The following is a 17,388-nucleotide window of genomic DNA, read 5'->3' as shown; positions in this document are numbered from 1 at the left end:
TATAAGTCATTAATTGAGAATTTGAAATCCTTATGTTACTAAGATGAATGTGAGAAAAATATGAAGTAGAAATTACGAATCTGAAAAATAGTGTGAAGTAAAAATCTCCAAACACGCAAGGAACAAATTTAAAGTTTTGACTATAATAAAAAAGATTAAAAAAAATTATATGTGTAAGAAGTAAAATTACTTTTTTAACTCATAAAAATATTGGTTTTTTAGAGATTATTTAAGATTTATCAAATTAAATGTCGCAAAAATATATAAATAGAATTGCTACAAACAAAATCTCACATTAAAAAAACACAAACATTTTTATTAAATTTAACTATACATAACCGAAATATTATAAACAAGAAAAAATAAACTTCTATTTACTTCCTTTCAAAACGGAACATTAAGTCCCTTTGTCCTTGGCACAAAGAAACCCCTTAAAAACGAAAACAAACAATACGAAATAAAAACCCTATCCTCAAAGGAAAAACCCTAAAAAAAACCTTTAAAAACATTCGTCGTTCAAACTTATTAATTTATGCTAACAAAAATGTAATCTTACGGTAGCAGAAAATCTCGTAATTATGACCCGGAACAGTTTTGATTGACCTTGACGCAGACTGGTTCTGGTTGGCAATGCCCAGCCTTGACACAATGGCACCGCGGAAGGTGGTCTATTCAAAAACGAAACCAATAGCGTCTTGTAATATATCTGTTCATTTTAATTAAAATATATAGATATATATTATTCGATTGCAGATCTGTAATAAAAGTGGATTTATAGTCAAGTTTCCATTGTTTTGGTTAAAAAGATTATTAAGAAAAATACATCAACCTCAATTTCATGAATCACTTTTAAATATTAATAACTAACTTTAAGAGGCAAAGAGATTTATGCGTGGCATCTTTTTCTTCAATGTTTTTAGGTTTATGTTTAATTCAAACCAGAACATTACTTTCACCCACAATAAAACGTAATGTATTGATTAAAAAATACACATAAAAAATTTATTTATTCGTTATTTTTCATTGGTCAATATAATCCATCATTTCCGATTGATTGTAAATATTTCAATATTTTCAATTGCAGTTTCGACTTGAAATAAATTTTAAATTCAAAGAAGGTGATAAACAGCGTGGGAAAAAAAATCTACTACTTACATATATAGATAAATATTGAAACAATATAAGTCGTTATATTTAAAAAAAAAAACATTAATAATAGCGTAGACGTAATATTAAAATAGTTATATAATTTTTTTTAAAAAAAATTCTATGTTTGGAAAGATATATTGAAAAATTTCTTTTAAAACTTACATTTTCACCTAATGCTTTTTTAATTTTTTAACCATAGCAAAAGTTTATTTAAAGGAAATTTTGAGAAAAATATTGCATATTTTATAGTTGTTGTTTAAATTTAAATAAGGAAGTTAAAAGTTGCAATAACATTATAAATTGAAACAGCAAATTTATATAATTTTCAGCTCGTTCAATGCAAAAAAAAACTTGTTTTTCAAACATGAATTAGTGACAGAGTAAAGCAAAAAAAAAAAAAAAAAAAANAAAATTGCAGAAACAAAAAAAAAAAAAAAAAAGTTTAAATGGAGTATCTTCAAAATTAAGTTCTTAGCAAAATTATAAAGAATATTAGTTTTCTATTAAGAATCTGATTGATAAAGTGTTTTAAATCATTTTTCATTTAAAAATCAATATATCTATGAATAAAAGTAAAACGAAAATTGAAAATACGGTAATTGGAATTATCATTTTCTAAAATCAAAAACGTAATGACTTTTATGTTTAAAAGCATGATAATAATCTGCAATCAAAACTAATTATTAAAAGCTGAAAGGATATTGTTGTGCACATTAAAAGAAGAAAAAATATGATTTCATATTTTGTCATTAAAATTCGCATACATAACTTACCAATTCCAAATATTTTTCTTCGTCTTAGCTGAAATGACAACTCTAATTTTTGCCTCACCGCATCAATTTTAATGCAATTTATCTGATTAAGCGAAAAGCGATTTATCGCCAAATGCGGTAGTTTCTTTAAAAACCTTTTAGATCTTTCATTTTTAGAGTGGTTTTTTTATCTCATATTTCTCTTCTTTTAAACTAGGGAAAGATAGAGAGCTTTTAGATTAGAAAACTGTACTTTAATTTTCAATTCGCATTTTTCTTTTTATTTATTTATTAAATTCTTTTTTCAATTTTTGAGCTTATGCATGCAGTTAATGATCCGCTCCAATGATTTGCACTTTGCATCTTCCTCCAACATCGTTAAAAGTATTTTTTTTAGCAATCTTAAAAGAAAAATAAATTGTGCAAAATGAGTAGTGATTCAATAATCTTTTTTAAATTAAAAAATCAAAAAAAAATAAGCTTTAATTACTGATGTCTTAGCTTCCGTAGGTTTGTCCATTTCTTTCTTCCATCATTTGCAAAAAAGCCTCATAAAAAAAAAATTTAAAAAAATAAAAAAAATTCATTTTTTTTTATACGCTTTACTTTTTATCGCATATAAATAAAAGGATGAAATAACTTATTCTTCGCGTTGAGACATCAAAATATGAGAAAAAAAAATTGTCGCAATCAATCTTTGAAAAAAAAAATTATACAACACATGTTTTTTTTTTTATGTTTCATGATATTATTTGAATTTGAATACTTTTGACGAATGATGTTTTTATTTAATGTTTTTATGAACATAAAGCATTGAGAAAAAATAGGGTAAAAACTACCTGAATATGGTAAAATTTACCGTGTTTCTGGCTCTAGGGGAACACCAAGAAACTCAGAAAATTTTTACCGCATCACTTTGGGAATGATTTTGGTAAAATTTGCAATGGGTAAATGGAGTATTTTTTTTTATTTTGTAATTTTATCGCGTTAGCTTAAAGCATAGTATAAGAACAATATATCCGGTAATATATAGTTTTTAGCTTGGTAAATGTTACTAAATGTGTGGTAATAAGAACTATAATTTTTAAAAAACAGAAATTTCCGGTAAACCATTACCATTTGAAGAGAAAAATTACCAAATTGAAGGCTTGATTACCATTTATTTTGCTTTATTGCCAGAATTATGGGTTTTTATATAAAAAAATGACTTTATCATACAATGTGGTAATTTTACCAGAATTATTTCTTCATTTACCTATGCTTTAGACAAGTGATAGGTGTACGAAGTAAGGAATGAGTACCTTTCATCTTGAAGTAGAATTTAAGTAATTTTAATTACTTAAATACAGTTCCAAATAAAATTTTTGAGCATTCAAATTTACTTTTATTAATGTCTATAGTAAATGTTGTTGCATAGAAATTAATGTTAAAAAAATGACTCCGTACAGTTTTAATATGTCAGATGCCAGTTACAATTAAATTGCTACTTCCTAGTCTTTACCCCCTCTTATTTAACTGCAATTAATCAAATCTTAAATTAAAAAAAATTTTAATTTCTCTAAATACACAAGTGAGCGACCTTTGTGCTAAAATACGAACTAAGGTAAACAACGTTAAAGAGCACAAAAATATTATTAAATGCAGACAGCTGTTTCGGATGCTCAAATGGCAACCTTCATCAGTGGAACAGAAAATGAGTACTATACAGCTTTCTGTTGCACTGATGAAGGTTGCCCTTTGAGCATCCGAAGCAGCTGTCTGCATTTAATAATATTTTTGTGCTCTTTAACGTTGTTTGCCTTAGTTTGTTTTAATTTCTCTAGTTGTAAAATTGCGTAACATGAAAAATATATCACAGCTTACCTTAAATACCGTCTTAAAATTATTTTCGTGAAAAAAATCGAACATTTAAATGTTGTCTAAGGATTTATTTCCACTCTTTTACCGTATTTACGTAATTAAATTATCTGTGTTGAATTAGAAAAAATGGATCCCCGGGCTGCTTGTATGGCCTTGTACTGCAATTAAACGAACTTTTTATTAAAAATAACTTTGATTTCTCTAGTTGTAAAATGGCGTTACATGAAAAATATATCACAGCCTATCTTAAATACAGTCTTTACATTATTTTAGACAAAAAATTGAACATTTTAATGTTGTCCCAGGATTTGTTTCCACTCTCTTACCGTAATGGTTTTAATTAAATTATTTATGTTGAATTTGCAAAACTGGACCCAGGGCATTTTGCGTGGTCTATAGATAATATAGCCATTCTGAAAATTGCCATTATATTTGCTGTATTCGAAAAAAAAATAAAGCTTTGAGAATGTAAAGATGATTTATTCACTTTCCCTTCTGTTACGAGCATAATTGTTTTAAATATATTGTTTTAATTCTTTTTTATGCTAATATCAAATTAAGTTTTTCAGATTTACATAAGCTTTTCTTCTTTTCAAGTCCTGTTCAATTACTGCTCATGCAGATTTATTTATTCCTCTCTGCTACACTTCCTCTCCATTACCATGTTAATTTATTATTTATTTAATGACTTTTAATTAAGTATTTAATTATTTAAGTTTCATTACATTAGTAGTTATCAATATTTGTATGACTGAAATTTTGTAATTTGCAATGTTAGACCATTTAAAATTAAGCTCTACTCGCAGCTTTCCCCTTTGTTACTTTTTACCACTTTTTCACCTATCCTTCCTTACCCTATATAATTTAACAAAAATCAATTTTAGTTATTTACAGTGGAAATTTGACAAGAACGCAAGTTGCCTATTGTTTCAGGTAACTTATTTTTCATTTAAACACTTTGGAACATTGTTAACAAAGTTAATGTTTTATTTTTAATATTTAATGTTGCAAATCAAAACGTGCACAGCCATTTTAATTTTTACCTACAAGGAACGTTCCAATTGTAAGTTATTTTCTATAAGTAATAATTCGAACATTTGACTATTAAGAAAAAATTTTCTTCATTTTCTTTTATTTTAAAAACTACTATCTTTCTGAAAAGTTATGTCCAGCAAAAATTAAAGCTTTTTTTGGAATTGTTTGTATGTCATTAGCAAATTGATTTATACCCAAAGCTAAGGTAACAAACAAATTTTGCCTAATTTTTGTTGCCCGAGGAAATAAAAAACAGCAACTGAAGATTTGGAGTAAAAGGAATTATCGGAAATAATATTCATTATCATTTGCACAATAGTGATTACATAATACAGTTAGTTTTTAGTTATAGTTTCCTCTTTTATTTGGTGAAACTCTAAAAATAGAAGACGCATCTTTTAACGAGACAAAATGCCTTCAAATCACACTTTAAATGAAATAAGCATTTTACAGGCAGCGATTTGTGAGTTACATTTGAAATAATTCTTAGAAGTTCAATCTTATAATCTCATTTCGTGTCATTTTCGACACCATCACTAAAAAATATCTGAATTGCAATCATGTAAACTTTTTAATCTGTTTGAAAAAGTATTATTTCTTGTATTTCCTGGTGTTATAGTATTGTTATTGAAAAAGAGAAATCTGAAATGCTATCTGGGACGTGCAGAAACGTCAAAAAGAATAAATAAATAAATAACTTAAAATTTAATTTAGACGCATCAGATGTGTATCAAAAGCATTTCAGTAGTGCGTTGAAAAAAAAATTTTTTTCTACCTTTAGAAACAAAGTTAAGAGTTTCGAAGCCTTTTGAAATTTTTGTTTGAAACAGCATGCAATTTCAGACTTATGCGTCAGAAATTTGTCATTTATCTGACCCGTAATTCCGATACTTTTTGCTATTCAAGATCTCAGTTTCCTAATTTTGAATAATAGATTCAGTTTCATATGTTAGAATATAAAAGTAGTTTGCAAAGTTTAACTTATGATGTGAAATAAAATTATTCCAAAAGAAGCAAGCTCATATCTTTTTCTTCTTTCCTTTCTTTTTTCAAAATAGATGAGTGAAATTTGAATACTGTTTTTTGCCGTACTCTCCGTACTACTAAATTCGCCCTCATTTGTATAAAATTGCCTTAATCATTAAAAAAAATCATGGTAATTTTTAATCACTAAAGCATACATATTATTACATATCATTATATTAAAGCATACATATTAAAAACTATATCAATATTTTATTTCTGAATACAAATATCAGATTATTTTAAAGGTGAATGTAATGCAGATCGCCATCAGATAGTATACAAAAGGGAGAACAGCTTTAAGTCTTACAAGTTACTATATTTTTTTAATTATTGAATCTAGTTTTGAATTCATTATATTCTCTACTTAAAAAATATCAGAACTACATTAATGAAACAGTAAAATGTATTTTTATAAAATTCTTCAGAATTACAATTTAATGAAAAACTTCATTTAATACAAATAAGAATTACTTTCTTGCGATATTTTCTCTTAACGAAATTCCTTAGATTTCTTTAAATTCCATTTCAAAGTAAAGGAAGAAAAAAAATCAAAGGGATTAGTTGCAGAGAGTGCAAGTTTATTACGCAGACAAGTAAATAAACCAATAAAACTACTTTCCTCCAGAAAAATTCACGAACGCACGAATTTAAAACGTTGTTTTCGGTTTTGTGGTTTAAAAATTTAACATTCTTTACAACTGTAATTAAATATGCATTCGATAAAAACAAAAGTGCGAGAAAATGTAACACATTGTTTTACACGAAAATTTTTCTCTGAAATCCTTTCTGAGAATTCACTGTGAGAATAGAATTCTGGCTTTTATGAGAATGCTTCCTTTTAAAAGTTCGAAAGGAGACGAAAAAATGATTTGTATTTCCGCCTGCTTGAAATTTTTACACACTGTCAAAGGACGACTGAAAAGATTTCAACTTTTGTCACGTTGCCCTGGATACATGGGTTGCTCGCAATCTTGCAAACAAGATTGTCATATTTGTTTGCTCTGTAAATACATCACTTCGATTCGAACCGTTTTTTTTCCCTGAAAATATTTCTCTCAGAATATTTCATAGTATTAGCTCTTTTAAAATGCGTACATAGAAATGTTTCTAGTCTGGAATGTTGTTGCAATATGATTTCAGAAGTGCAAATTTACTCTCGTTGTATTTACTTCCTTTACGTTTTATTAATATTTACTCTTCTATCATTGAGTGGAGTTCAAAATATTAAGATTAAAAAAAAAAGTCATTTCCTTCAAAGTAACGGGTAAATTTCTTCAAAGTAGCGGTAAAACTCAGTTATAATTTAGTAAGTAAGTTAAATAGAAATGTTAAAAAATCTCTAAAGTAGTCGTTAAAAATATTATTTTACCTTCAAACGTTTATATAAAAATGACAGTATTAGAAAAAAAATCTCATTTAGCCATGTTTGAAGTACTGTCATTGTTTGTTATCTCGCTAGTGCTAACAAAGTTAAGAAACTATTGAGTGTGATACTTTTTATTTTATTTCAACGATGAGATTTTTCTTTCTTGTGGTGCTAGATTGCTTAACACACTTATTAACAAAGGTTCTGATTCTTAGAATTGAACAGCGTTGTAGTCAATTCTGAAGCAAAACTAAAATCGTTGCTTTACCAGCAGATTTTCGAATTAAATAGATTTCAGGGGGGAAATGAATTCATACGTATTTGTATTGCTCGAATTATTTGTTACCTCGCTAGTGGTTATAAAGTTAAGAGGATAGTGAGTTGTGATATTTTTTAAATTATTTCTGTGTATTAAATTGTTTTTTTTTATATTTCATTAATGGAATTTTTCCTTCATGGTGGGTTACAGTACTAATTTACTCTTAAATTCTGCATAGAACCGCAATAAATAAATGCTGCTAAAATAATTTCAGTTTCATTTTTTTCTATTATTATTATTCGTTACCTTTCCTCACGGTTTTATGCTATTATATTGAGCAAATCTCATTTTTAAGAGTTCAACATATCAAAATAAGTATTAACTGTAGTGAGAAACATTTGCAGCAATAATTAATCCTCAGTGCTTATTACTTACCGAGGAGACATAATTTTTTTTCTTCACGGTATCTATAATAACACTAACAGGATTGATGCAGTTTAAATGGGTAATAAATATACAAATAGAATATATTGTACCTATATTAGTATATCCACTACCTATTAAAATTACACCAACTACCATAATACAAGTAGTGCCTATTACCAAATATAATAAAGCATTATTGACGTCAATAATAGTATGGCTATATTTTTATTTTCTTCTAAGTGAACTAGTATCATTTAACTATTAATTTTGCTTATTAGTACATGGCTTATTTTTGTCATTTGTTTAGCACCTATTACCGAAATTAGTTAAGCATCATTGACACCAATCATAGAATGCCTTTTTTTTACGTTTTCATTAAACGATTTAACACCATTTCTAAATTAATTTCTCTTTCTTTTAAGTTCCTAACTTTTTCTTCATTACCGTTGGTTTCAGAAAACAAAACATTATAGAAACACATTTTAAAAGCATAACTACAAACAAAATAATTACGTGGTTTACAATACTTTTAGAAATACTAATTTAGTGAAGTAGTTCACGCATATTAACATGTTCACATAAATCTTTTATCATTAACAATTATAACAAATAAAGTTATTAAAGAACGAGCAAAAAATACTTTTCTTAAATCATGAGAGCTATAAGCTAGCAAACATCAATGATTTTACTTTTAAAATATTTGAAAATTTATATAGACCAATGATAGTTTTATTTAAAACTATGGTCAATGCTAAACCGATCCTAAATTTCAACTTTTTCCAGTGTCTTTTCCGAACGATTGACATAAGAACGTGCAATAAAAACCATTTTTTTTATTAATGAGAGCTATAAGAGCAGACGTGAATGATGTTATTGCTTAAAATATTTGATAATTTAGAATAATCTATAGTAACGATAGCTACGATGGCTTTGAAACAATAGCTGTTTGGCATGGAAACAATAGAAACCGATGAAAAATTCCGTTTTTCGAACGTCTCTCCCGAATTTATATAATGGGATACCTGCAAGTGACGTAGTGTGGGTATCTCGATCCTGATTGGTTATTGAAACGTGGCATTTGTTTACGCTAGCAATTGTTCTTTTTATTCTACTTTGAGGAAGCCAAGCCTGCCAAGTACCAATTCTCTTAAGTAACGCAGCCTATAATCTTTCACAAATATTTTAGTTCTACCACTATATAATAACACAAAGACAGGCGCGAAGCCATGTAGAACACAAACAAACTTATTATGCATCGAAGTTGTCAGGTACACAAAACAAAAATATATAACAGTTACAATTATATACATGAACAAATAATAAATTAAAGTTAATTAAAAGAAGTAGACTAGAAAGAATTATATTTCAACAAATTTGATTTGCTGTACGGTTCTCTATTTAATTAACTCAACGTTAATTAATATTTTAAGTTATGTAGAGAGACTTAGCTCAATTTTAGTACTCCATATTGCTGATAAAGATTAGCTGGTGCTGACATCATAGGTCACATGCATGGGTATTGGTTGTCTTCTTCTTCTTCGAGTGCAAGTACCCAATTGAAATTTTAAAACCATTTTTAGAATCACGTTCCAAAATTTCTTTTTTCACCCAATGTAAAATTTTCTCTAAGTCGTAACAAATGGTTTTGGAGTTATAAGTCAAAAATACACGCGCACACGAGCGAAAAGACACACAAAATTTTTATTTTACTATTATAACTAGCTTTAAGCTCGTTCTTTGCACGGGGTTAAAAAAAATAAATAAAACAGTGGAATTAATGATGCACAAAACTGAAAAACATATAGCAACACAATTAATTAAGTCAGAGCAATATTCCGATTATTTCTAATTAATTTTTGTCTTTCTCGGTAGCTTTCTACATTATCAGATTAAGCAAAACATGTTTTTAGAAGTCCATCTCTTCAAAATAACAATTGATTCCATTCGGTGTCATTTGGCATAATGCCGTATCTCTTGGCCACCTCCTGATAGTAGAAAATTAGTATAATCAATAATTTTCTCTTGTTCATTCCCCCTTCAGTGGGTCGTAAAATTCTATTTCCACAAAGGTATCTTAGTTCCAATGTCAGTATTTACTATAGATTAAATATACATCAAACGACATAGCAGCAGTACTATACATTACGAATATTAATTTGGCATCATTGGCGTCAATAATAATGTGATTTTTTGCTTTTTTTTCTAGATGAAGAAGCACCTTTTATCCTTAAATTTATCTTTATACTTCAAAACTTATTTTCCATTTCAATTTGTATCTATTACTAAAATCAATTTAGCATCATTGGCGTCAATAGCAATACGACGATTTTTTCCGGTTTCTATAGGCGAATAAGCATTTTTTATCCATTAATTTAGCCTTTTATATTTCATATTTAGCCTATATTTTAATTAATGCCAATTGGTGAACTTAGTTAATTGCAATTCTCGAAAATTATTAGTAACTAAACAAATATTTTTATAGGCTTTTGTCGCGAACAATCTAATATCAGTACTTATTTCGAAGCGAGAAAGAAACAGCCAAACTAAAATTGATGTGTGTAATGCTTAGTTAAATGTAGTATTAAATACTTCTGGTATTGCCATTATAAGTACTGTGGTAATGAGAGCCTATTATACTAAGGATAGTAAAATATAGGTACTATGGTAATAGATTCTTTGCTTCACATCGAAACGGAAAAGTACCCTAATATCACCATCCTACTTACATCCTAATATACACTCTTAATATTTTTTATTATTTGCTGCACCTTCCGCTGCAGTTTCATACAATTAGATTTACCAGAATATGAGATAGAATTCCAACTCACTGAAAGAAAGAATACTTATATATTCAACTTCACATTATTTCATTAGTTCTTGTTGAGTTTCCACTAATTATGTTTGTAGAAACACTTGTGGGGATCTTATATTTTTAGATTATGTCATACCCTCATCTACCAAAAGGTACCTCAAGATGGATTCAAGTTAACATGGATTATATACTAGTGAATTGATATTTAATATGTATAGTGGTAGTTACGCCCCATTTCTCCCCTTCCAGATTTTATCTGTGATAGAATTCGATGAACGGATACCACTAGTTAATTCATGCTGTCTATTTATTTTTATCCATTTTGCTCATTATATTTTTTCTTCATAGCATTTCGCTCATAATTTTTTTTCTTCAATATTGTTTATTGACCGGTAGACTTTATTTTTTCTTCACCGGATTTTTTTTCGTTCTTTGAGCAGTATATTTGTAAGCAAATCAACTGTTCAATGTGGACCATCCATCAATGTTGACATGTTCATATCACGTCAGGAGGTCACCAATTAGTTGAATTATAAATCGACTATGTCAACTTTCATCTACCAAAAGGTACCTCAAGATGGATTCAAGTTAACATGTCTTAAATACTAGTGAATTGGTATTTAATACTTATAGTGGTAGTTACGCCACACACTCTATAAAAGAGTATCAATATAAGAAACACTTAGTTTCATATACCTTTTAAAATGCGAATTCGGTACGATCAATCCCATTACTTGTGTAATTTTAACATTGATTTTACTTGTGATAAACTAACATTAGTTACCAAGCACAAGGAACTCATAGGAACGTGCGAGAAAACTAATGTTTGAATGTTTAGAGCTGCAAGCTAATAAACCGTCTAATTATAAAATAGTATTTTATTACATACTATAGAACAATTTTTCTTCTAAATGTTGCGCGCAAGCCAGTGATTAGAGTTAATTTTAACGTAGATAGTTTGGTCCGTCGTGTCGTTGAACGTATATGAGCAATTCTACAAATAAACGCCAGTTAGGCGGCCAAAAAAAAATAAAAGGGGGCACACTATTTCTACATGAATTTTCTTCTTCTTTACACCCTANCCCAAAAAAAAATTTTTTTTTTTTTGGCCGCCTAACTGGCGTTTATTTGTAGAATTGCTCATATACACCAAAGTAGGAATGGATTTGTATAAGGTATATACAGACATGCGTATATACAAAGATTCCGATTTATTTGTGGCTGTTTTCGTTGGCCATTAAGGCAGTGGGGTACGATTGTTCTTGCTTTCCAGTGGTGCCATCTATGGTCAAGAATTTGACTTCTGCCTCACCCGTTTTTAAGTCTGAAACATCCATGCATCCATTCATCCACAGATCGTAATTTTGACCTGAACCATGGAAGGATCAATCTCCACTTCAGTACCTCCAAAGGTATAATTTGTTATTGGAAAATGAAGGACTTTGTGACCCGACAAATTGACCTCGTGTCAGTCACTATTTACTACACGGGAAGTCTTCGGCCGGCTGCATTCGAACACCCGTTCTCATGAACGAGAGTCCAACTCCATGTTAACCAGGCTACCCCGAGTCTTTCGCCTTATTTATGTAAATTAATTCATTTTTGTCCGGCATTCTTAATTTTTTTTTCTTATTTAAAATATCTCACGTTAATATATTGTTTAGAATATTCGTTTTTCGAAACTAAAATTTACATTTTTAATTAGTCCTATAAACCTTAATAATATTTTTTTCTATATTTGAGATAGCACGACATACAAAGCTACATTATAACTTTATAATAAAATTAAAAGTTAACAAAATATTTTTAGATTTTGAGGAAGAAAATTTAGAATAAAAAAACATTAATTTCAAATAATTATCAATCATCTTATTTGAAATAAGTCTGGATCAACAAAAGAAAATTAATTAAAACAACCTTTAATAAATTCTGATGAAATTGAAAAAAAAAAAAACACCCATTATCTTTTAGAAAATAAAATTTTTGTAAAATTAAAAAGGTTTACATAGTTCATTTATTTCCTGACTTCAAAGAATCACTTGAATTTTCAGGTAATTAAGAAAAGTAATTAACAAGATCAAAAGAAATAGCAAACAAGAGCACTCTAGATATCACATTCTCGAAATGGAATTGTTCATGTCAAAAGGAATATTAGAAAAACAAAATGAAAGTAACTCTGAATTAAATTCATTTCTGCACTTTTTCAAAGGCAGTCATTTCATTTATTATTTATCTTTATATATCTAATACAGTAAAAATCTATTATTCTTTCTTATAAATTTAAATTAACGTATACTTAGATATCTTTAACAACCAAATTATTCAAACATCAAAGCAGTTCTTCCCAAACATTAAATTTTCAAATTTTGATTTAACCTAAGTAAGACAAAGTTAATCTTATTTTTTATCGAATAATAGCTTATACAAACAAAGTACCATATGATTTGCTCTAATAAATAAATACTTTCAGTTATGGAGGTTATAGCCAACGCAAAACTACTTAAGTTATAATTTTTGTGAACGCTGCTTTCAAATGAAGCTTTTGAATTAACGTTTTTATTAGTTTTTAGTATGCATTTTATACGTGATAAGATTGAACGAATCCCATAAGAACTATTGTAAGACAAATATAATATTGCTAATAAAGGAAAATATAAATATATAGGAAATATATAATATTTCTGGCAGCAGTATATTGAACAAATTATGAAAAAAGCAACCATTTATAATCGTATTTCATTAGTATTTCCTACCACGTATTCTATTAGTATTTCCTATCGCGTATTCCGTTAGTATTTCCAATCACGTACTCCATTATTATTTCCTATTCTTTAATAAAGAAATATCTTTCCATGATAACCATTTTCAACGTTTATAGCAGTTCTTTTAAGATTTCATCTAGAAGAAAATCATAATTCCGCTTATTTTAATAATTTCAGCTTTTTTATATACGTCAGAAACAAATTCAAAACTGGACTAGATATACCACAAGGACTGCATATTTAACTATCGTATATAAAATCTATTTTAAGATTATTAATGATAAAATTATGAGAAACTTCATTCCTCTAAGAATTTTAAATATAGTCTCTTATAGGTTATAGCTTTCTTATAGGTTATAACTTTCTTATGGGTTATAACTTTCTCAATTACCGTAAATTTTATTTATGAAGTTGGGACTCCGCAGAAAGAAGATTGATTAGTTAGAATCCCGTAGCAAAAAAAAAGGAAGAAAAAAATTAGAGCTCATGCTTTAAGGTACATAAGACATGAATAATGTTAGGAATGGTAGCTATATCTAACATTCGGCATGATTACAAAATATTATTTAAACGAAAATCATAAGTATGTAAGAATACATATTAAAAGGAATGTCTTAAAAGTAGGATTAATTAATAATGTTCATAATATTAAGAAAAAGAGAAAAATCAAACTGAAAAATAATTTATTCCGTTACATGTGAAAACATCGCATTACAAATATGTGATCTTTATCTAACACTAAATTAAGTTAGAGGAATATTTTTAAGACATTATAAATTTCTATATAAAAAAAAGTGATTTTCATTTTTAAAATTTATTATATCATTTAGACTTTTGCCAACATAACGAAATTAAAATTTCGATTTTGCCATGTTTCTCATACATAAAAATATCATTTCATTACAAATACGGTATATTTACGTAATAACACACTTACGAATAAGATATTTAAACAATACAAAAGATTAAATAGAGATTTATAATCATACATAGCATATTTTATATACATAAATAATTTATATTTATTTATAATTGTAAAAATTACAAATATAAATAAATATAAATTATTTATGTATATAAAATATGCTTGATTACAAAATCACATCTTGGTGCACGGAAGATGGATTTGTTTGGTAACATTAAAATACATAATACTTTTAATGCGGTATTTTTATGCAACTCTTCTTTCAGTAATATAATAATGTTCATAAAGATACATAAAGTATTAAATGTTTAAAAAAATATATAAAGATTTAAAAATATACTTTACCAATAAAACGAAAGAGAAATTGACTTGGCATGTTCGTCATGCATAACGATCCCATAATGTTCCTCCCACTAAAGGAAAGCACAAACACTACCACCTTCTCCCTATGCTCAAAACACTAATGCACCTGTTAGTAGTTTCACCCAAATAAGCCCACTTCTGTTTTTTCTTTTTTGAATTGTTGTTTAGTTCTTGAAGGGCCCACGTGCAGATTCACTTGTTGGAATAATACATTGAAGGGGGGCTGGCCTAACGATTCGCGCGTGCTGTTGTTCCCCCACCCTTAATTTTTCCTTCCCCCTTATCCCTTCATCTTGAAGAACTGAAAACGATTTAATGTTTTCTTCCATCTGCCTATTCTTCTTTCTTTAATCAATTCTTTTATTTTTAGTCCCATTGTGTTGTTTTGAATAAAAATTCAAACTTATTTTACTTTCTTCTTTTCTAAGATATATACCTTGTTATTTTATCGCTTGATTGTTATTTTTTATGTTGTCAGTTTTTTGTTTTGTTATTTTTACCACTGCACTTTAAACAGCGAGTAACGTTAACTTTCTCCTCTAAGCGAAATTGGAGGTTGACAGATTTAAGGAAATGCTTCGAATTATTATTTCTGAAAATTGGAAGACTGTCATAAATTTTCGAGAGTTGTTGAGCTATAATATGGTTCAAATTATTTACAACCATCAATATAGTACTAAGGTTAACAATACTTTCAGACTTCTAAAACTAAATTACACTATAACATGGTTCAACTTTGATGAAAACTAATCTTTGCTGAACCATTATATCTTAAATGCGAACCATATATATAGTTCAAGGTACAGATAATTTGGTTCCGCAATGAATCTGTTTTTCTACTTGAGTAGTTATATTAAAGTTATTATCGTAAAATTATAAAATACTAAAGGCTTAGGCTCCCTGTTTGTGGCTGCTCTCTAATTCTGATGATTATCTCTCAATAATTGTTGTTTCTTAGCATGAAATAGTCTTTTCTTCTGTAAAAGTTAAAATCCTCTTCTTCTCATTGGCACGACAGCCCAGGATGGGCCTTGGCCTTCTCAACAAGACTATGCCAAGACATTCTTCCCTAAGTCTAGGTTCTCCAGTTTATTATCCTTAAAACGTGTAGGTTCTTTTCAAGGCAGTCTAAAAATCTTAGGTTTGGCCGTCTTCTTTTTCTTGTACCTGTTGGCCTGACACTGAAAACGTTTTTGGTAGTCCTGCTATCCTCCTTTCTTATAATGTGGCCTGCCCATTAAATCCTTTGAATTTTGATAAATTTAATGACATCAGGTTCTTTATATGCTTTGTAAAGTTCCGTATTTGATCTTCTAAAATAGGTACTGCTTTTACTTTTTCCACCAAAAGTGCTTCGCAGTATTTTTCTATCAAATCTAGCTATCATATTTTCATCTCCACGGGTCATTGTCCAGGTCTCACATGTGTATGTAAGCACTGATCGTATAAGACCTTTATAGAGTAACATTTTTGTTTTTCTTTTTATTAGGCTTGACTTAAGATATTTTCTTAGACCATAAAAACACTTATTGGCCAACGTGATTCTCGTGTGTATTTCTTGTGCAGTGTCGTTTTTGTTGCTAATCTCAGACTCTAAATAGGTGAAGCTATAAGTTAAAATTATTCAGTTGAAATATATGCACTAAAAAGAGTTGTGTTTGATTGCACCTGTGCCACCCCTTCCTACAAGTAAATTACATAAAACATATAAATTAAACGTTTAATTTGAGTGAAATCTAATCGATAACTAGTAAGAAAGATCTTTATTTCCTTTATGATTTCTAATAACATCTGTTAGTAAACAAGAAATAATAATCTCTTTTAGCTATCGATAAGTTCGAATATGATTTAACGAATATCTATCTAACAGTATATTATAATTTTCACTAAAAATTAATAAATATAGATTATTTAATAGTTTTAGACATCGATTCAAATAAATTTATCTTAAAATATATCGTAATAAGGTAATATCCTAGAATAACTTCATAACAAAGAAACAGAAATTTTGATTTTTAACTGATAATTTAGAAAACAATCAAAATCAAAACCGTAATAGCAGCAGAGTAAAATAAGAAAAATAAATATTAATGGTAAGTACCTTAAAATTCGGGATACAAGAATATTTTACTGGAAAACAATATATTTAGGACGCAACAATTTTATGATGGTGACAATAAAAAATAAGGAAATTAATGTGGGAAAAACTACATCATTCCATGTGATTTTCTGGCCAATAAAAATGCACCAATGGAATAACAATAATGGAAAACTGTGAGGCCAGCATTAGATTTCTATATATAGTTAGAAATATGGTTCACATTTAATTTGTACGCATAAAGAGAGATCCACAATTTAAAATTAACGCACTAAATCTTTATATTTTATAGTTTTATTCTCTAACAAATGAAATTAATTACCAAATATAGTTGGATTATTTACAATTTAGATTATTTATTAATTAGATTATCTACAATTTAGTTACATTATTCATCTACATTACTTTAGCATTAGGGGACCATCAAAAGGCAATTTCACGTTTAAACAAACATTTTAAAGTAATTACTCCCTCAACAGTCTATTGAAGGTTAATGATGGTTAATCCATGATTTCGTGACCAACAGTGTGATCAACGGTATGTTAAATAATAACC

At 28.1% G+C, this 17,388-nt stretch overlaps 1 protein-coding gene across 2 annotated transcripts in view; it reads right to left on the bottom strand.

The window, feature by feature from the left end:
* Positions 1-14,949, bottom strand: part of LOC107438595 (uncharacterized) — an 87,606-nt gene extending 72,657 nt beyond the window's left edge. Inside the window, exon 1 of one of the 2 annotated variants that reach the window (XM_016050909.3) lies at positions 14,718-14,949. In XM_016050909.3, coding sequence (XP_015906395.2) covers positions 14,718-14,772 — 55 coding nt within the window. In that variant the 5' untranslated portion in view covers positions 14,773-14,949. The remainder of the gene's footprint in view (positions 1-14,717) is intronic. The other variant, XM_071177466.1, reaches the window with a different exon arrangement.
* Positions 14,950-17,388: the final 2,439 nt, after the last annotated feature.

The sequence above is a fragment of the Parasteatoda tepidariorum genome, chromosome 2 (genome assembly GCF_043381705.1).
Source record: "Parasteatoda tepidariorum isolate YZ-2023 chromosome 2, CAS_Ptep_4.0, whole genome shotgun sequence".
Taxonomy (NCBI): Eukaryota; Metazoa; Arthropoda; class Arachnida; order Araneae; family Theridiidae; genus Parasteatoda; species Parasteatoda tepidariorum.
The sequence above is the reverse complement of the archived record's forward strand: the minus strand, read 5'-3'. Positions and strand labels throughout refer to the sequence as shown.